The 5,678-nt window shown below is 36.7% G+C and overlaps 1 protein-coding gene across 1 annotated transcript in view; it reads left to right on the forward strand.

Moving 5' to 3' along the window:
• LOC108739550 (polypeptide N-acetylgalactosaminyltransferase 5) overlaps positions 1-5,678 on the forward strand; it is a 75,533-nt gene that overhangs the window by 50,691 nt on the left and 19,164 nt on the right. Inside the window, exons 4-5 of the mRNA XM_025978342.1 lie at positions 306-624; positions 5,011-5,188. Coding sequence (XP_025834127.1) covers positions 306-624; positions 5,011-5,188 — 497 coding nt within the window. The remainder of the gene's footprint in view (positions 1-305; positions 625-5,010; positions 5,189-5,678) is intronic.

Consider the following 5,678-nt stretch of genomic DNA (forward strand, 5'->3'; position numbering starts at 1 on the left):
AACTGACTACATTTATAAATTTTCTTGGCCCCCGAAATGTTTGGTGAAGAAAATATGGCCCGCGGGCTATGATAAGTTGGACAGCGCTGTTCTATAGAGATCACGAAAGGGTATGCAAACTATTTTCATCACATTTCAGGCAAAACAATAAAAACTGACTTTACATTTATAAATCTTCTTGACCCCCGAAATGTTTGGTTAAGAAAATATTGCCCGCGGGCTATGATAAGTTGGACAGCGCTGACATAGACGTTTCCTCCTCTTTGTTTACATATGTGTTTCATGAGTATATTCTTTTGTTACAGATTATCTGGGCAAGAAATTGGAAGAGTATGTTAAAACACTTCCGGTGTCGGTGATAGTTTTACGTACGGGTAAACGTTCGGGTCTAATCCGCGCTCGGCTGTTGGGCGCGAAACACGTTAAGGGCGAAGTGATTACGTTTTTGGACGCCCACTGTGAATGTGCGGAAGGATGGCTTGAGCCATTGCTCGCCCGCATTGCCGACAATCGGAAGACAGTCGTGTGTCCAATAATAGATGTCATTTCCGACGAGACGTTCGAATACATAACCGCTTCCGATATGACATGGGGCGGATTCAATTGGAAACTTAACTTCAGATGGTGAGTTAATTTTATTTCATACCACTTTTTCTGATATAATTTATATTTTATTATGTTTAACCTTCGAGTGTCATGCGTTTGGTGCTTTTTATGTGTGGGTCTGTTTGTGGCATAATACCTGGTATGGTAGGACAAAATGAGCATAGGTTTATATAATTTCGTAAGGAACAATCCTGATTTAGTACTTTACACCATCGGCTTACGTTATGTAATGGTAAGAGAGGTTTTTGTGAGATGCTATGCACGATGGACATAGTTTGGATATGGTGAGAGGAGACTCCTTGATCGGCCTGTGTGAAGCACTATGCTGCAAGGGTTTAGTTTAGGTTATGGCGGAGAAGGTTTAATTAACGTGCATGAAGTTCTATGTGGTGAGCTTAAGGTAGTTGTTCCATGAAAAGCGTTTTCTTAGGATTCTTTTGAAATTTTATTTAAGTTATTCTTCACCTATATGTGCAGACTGAAATTATTGGACAATATAGTTTCAGAGATATTTAATTTCAAAGTTCGCGTTTTTGCGGCTCTTATACATTGTACTATACAGGATACCGGCGAGGCTAACTAGAAATACAATGTTAACTTGGAATCCCTTCTTACAAATGTTTTAAAAAACTACAGAAAGACTAAACAATGTCTAATAACTTCTTTGAAAAAAGTTTGATTAATTATAACAACACAATTTCTGAGATATTAATTAATAAATAACGAACAATTTATCGCACTCAAATAGTAGAAGAGATACACGAATGCAGAGCGGTACGGGATTGGCTGGGAATAGTGCAGTAACAGGCAAAAAGTTTTAGGCTTAGGTATCACGGCTACTAACTGACTGTACGATACACTCTAGCATAAACTTTTTACTAGTAATGTCGTGAAACAACTTCCTTAAGTTAACTAAAATAAAAGTGCATTTAAAATGAAATATGTCTGAAAACGAAGTACAAGCATGCACGTGATTGATTCCTGACGACTATCGAGTATGCCTGCAGGCAAGGACCAACCAATGGTCGACAACCATTCTACTAAGATCATACCGTACGTGACGTATATTTGTTTGCTTAACAAAAGGAGTTTCGGAATTGTCGAGAAAAATGAAAACTGTTCCAGAGAATTCGAAAAGAATTACTGAACAATTCCAAGTTGTGTTGGAATTGAAAAATGATAGAAGGGGCCTACCAATGTCGTTGTCGGAGCGGAAGCTATCCAACAGAAACCATGAAGACTGCCATTGGCCAAGACGGGGTAACTGAACCATTAGCCATCAGCCCTCGGATGACGCCGGTAGTTGCGGTCAAGACGATTAAACAGTGCAGAAGTAAAATAATTAGAAGTGGTCTGTATTCTGTCGAAACTGCCAGACGCGGATCGCGATTTCGATCGTTTTGAATCTCATCAGCGCGTTGCAAACAGCTCTGACAGAACACAGACCAACTTTTACCTGCTGTCTTAACAGTGCGTTTTTGAAAATACGACAAATCTGTAGTACGATGCTACATTTTAGGATTAGGTATGCTCCAACAAGGTCCACTTGTGTGGATATCTACTTGCTGAAACGAATCCCGGCGTAGCTCACCTCAACGTGATAGGCACGTTACCATAATGGAATAAAATAATTCGAAGTGGTCTGTATTCTGTCGAATTATTCGAAGTGCAGGAGTGGTCAATACCGATGTATATCAAGTCCGAAGTTTTCTTGGACTTTGTACGTATTACAGACGATACGTTCCTGGATTTGCTAACATTGCAAGGCCTATGGCACGACTTACCGAAGGAAGTAGACCAACTAGTAGTCTGCATTAGAGAAGTCAATGCAAGTCCTCGCTTCCACACCTCTACCAACCAGGAAATTCATTGCAAACACCGACACGAGCAATACGAAATGAAACAAAAAAGTCATCGGCTGTTTCAGCAGAACTCTGCCTAAGCCTGACCGGAACTAGTGTGTAACTAGGTGAAAACTGTATCCGTAGGGAAGAGCGTGGAGCATTTCAACGAGTACCCGCATGGAAGGGGACCTTTTGCCCCGGACTGACTTGCTGCTAAATTAAAAGAGTCGTGAAGATTAAGCAGCACGTTGGATAGAAAGGTTCCTAGAATACGACATACCCACAATAATGCCGACGCTATATCCCAAGGACTATGGCCGGAAGTCAGTAGGATAACTGGTACAAACGAACAATGGGAGCAGAACAACATCAAGACAAAACAAGATTCAACCTTGATGTTGCTCTGAGAATGGAAAAATGAAGGAAGACAACCGGCCTGGGAACAAGTGGTTGGTAAGTCTGCCAAAGGGAAATCGTTATGGGATTAGTTGAAGAAGATGGTCTTCTGAAGCGGGTGGTATGATACCAGGGTGGTATTGAAAGCAGACATCAACTGACCATACCCCCGAAATTTAGTGAAAGAAGTTCTACAATACCTTCATGACGGTTCTTCGGTAGAACATTTTGGTGTTAGTAAGACCTTTGGAAGAGTACGTGAGCGATTTTATTGAGTCAGCTGCAAGAAGGACATTGAAGATTGGTGTAGAAAATATACGATTTGCGCAGCCAATAAGGGATCACGAAAGTGACAGCGTGTCTTCATGCGTCATTATAATGTCAGCAGCCCATTTGAGAGAATTGTCATTGATGTCGTCTATCAAGACTGTTTACGGAGAGCCACCACAGTGGCGGAAGAGCTCGTCAAGCACCTGATCAGCTGATTCCATGTACAAGTGGGGTTCCGTTCTGACCAGGGATGAAACTTCGAATCCACTTTATTTCAGGACATTTGTAATAAACTGGGAATTTACAAAACCCTGTCTATTCCTCTGTATCCTCAATGAGACGGAATACACCGGCAATTAACGACGAGAATCCGCTCAATTGATTGCTACTACCATTTGACGGTTTGAAGGAGGGACATAACATAATCCGGGTTGGATCATCTTTGAGTAAGGGACACTATTATGTACAAGTATGTAAGTGATAATCAATAGATTCTTTGCGGTTCTTGAGTATGTCCGTAGTTAATGACGCGGAGGATAATAAATCATACCTTGAGTGACGCATATTTGCCTGCTAACAATAGGAATTCACATGAAGATTGAAAACTCTTTCAGAGGATTCGATAACATTATAGATAGATAGTGATCAGAAATATAAATAAACAGTGCGAATTACGAGCGAATACAGAGTGATATAAATACAGTGGTGAATACATAAGCTTTCTAAATACCGTGTGATATAAGTAAGAAATAGTTCAAGTGTCTAGTTAATGTTTTCGTTAAACAATAATTTATCTATTTCGTAATACATAATTATGCATTTTAAAAATAAATTTTGCACTTATTTTTAGTAATTGTAGTTTTTGTGTGTAAATTCAGGTAACAAGGACAAGGACAAGGAGAAATAACATCTTCTCATTTGTATTAGGCATCAATTCAATTTGCATTTCTTACAGGAAATTTAAATAAATTTTCGATATGGCCTTGATTTGTAAATCTACAGCCTTTCTTGTCTTTATAAGTAAAGAATAAAAAACAATAGTAGAAACATTTGTAGTTACGCTCCTCGGTGGCTTCTTTTCAATAATTTTTTGTTCTTTATTCGCAACAAGAATTGATACTATTCACAAATTTCGGTCCATTAGATACGCAATAGCTTCAGATAATGGAAATTCTAGTATTGCTTGGAAAATATGTTAGGTATAATTAATTTTTGGTTGGGATAGTATGAAAAACTACTTAGTAGACTGTTTTTTTCTTTTTTATGATGGTTTACCGCTGTGAAAAGCACATTAAATCTACAGTTTCAAATAACTATAATACTAACCTAAAATAAGCCATTGTGTGACTACTGTAAAGTTAATTCTAACATGCATTGACTTAAACAATAGGTAAATTTTATTAATTATAGTTCTCATACTTATACTCTTCAGTTATTAAACATAGTTCCCTTATTTTACATTACTTTAAATATACACAAATAAGCACATTCTGAGAAAATTTAGATTTTTTTCTAACATATTTAGAACGTCTAAGAAGTCTTTTTATACTGACTATGAAAATTATAATTATGATGAAACTTTTGATTTATAATAAACCTATTTGAAATTGTTACTTCTTTTTTTTAGCAGAAAGAGTGATTCCCTTTCGGGATTCATCATGGTTCTGCGCTTATAAATGTAGTTAAAGGTCAATCGAAAGATATCGCAACTGTAAGAGTGATGTTGGTTGATTTATGACCGCTTTTGGCGGCACAATATCGATCGTTACCTGCGGCACTCATTAACAACACGTTCGATGCTGTTGAGCTATATATTTTTTAAACTATCTTGGAACTTTATTACCTTATTGTTAGTTCCTTTCTTTGTTTTAATGTGTTTGCTTTCATTGTTTAGGTACCGTGTTCCACAACGAGAAATGGACCGAAGGGGAGGTGATCGAACAGCACCCCTCAGGTCTCCGACAATGGCAGGAGGTCTGTTTTCGATTGACAAGGATTACTTTTACGAAATAGGAAGTTACGACGAGGGTATGGATATTTGGGGTGGCGAAAATTTAGAAATGAGTTTTAGGGTAAGTTTGTTTACTTTTTTAATTATTAAGTTTACAGTATACTGGAAACTAAAAATTTTTATAATCATAACACATTTTATGAAATTTTAAATACTGTAGTAGGTTCATTAAGAAAATACTTAATTATTTTGCATTTTCAATTATTTATTTTTGTCAAAAAAAAATTTTTTTTATTCTATACATGATATGGTACTTCTACATTAGGGTTGTGCGAACAGTGTTAATACGTATTTGAATTTTTTCGAATTAACTATTTCTTTTTTTGAATAGTTTATTATTATTGGTCAGTAAATAAATTTTAATTGTTAGCAGCATTCTTATACTACTACAAAGAAATTAATTCTTATATTTATTTTGTTTTATTGTTGTAATTATTATTATTAACAACCTCGAAAAAGTCTTAATCTCATCAGAATCAACCCCTCCTATGAATAACAGTTTTCGTAAATTTCATTTTAGATTCTTATAAGCTTTTTTGATGGTACTTAAT

The sequence above is a fragment of the Agrilus planipennis genome, unplaced genomic scaffold (genome assembly GCF_000699045.2).
Source record: "Agrilus planipennis isolate EAB-ADULT unplaced genomic scaffold, Apla_2.0 scaffold224, whole genome shotgun sequence".
NCBI lineage: Eukaryota > Metazoa > Arthropoda > Insecta > Coleoptera > Buprestidae > Agrilus > Agrilus planipennis.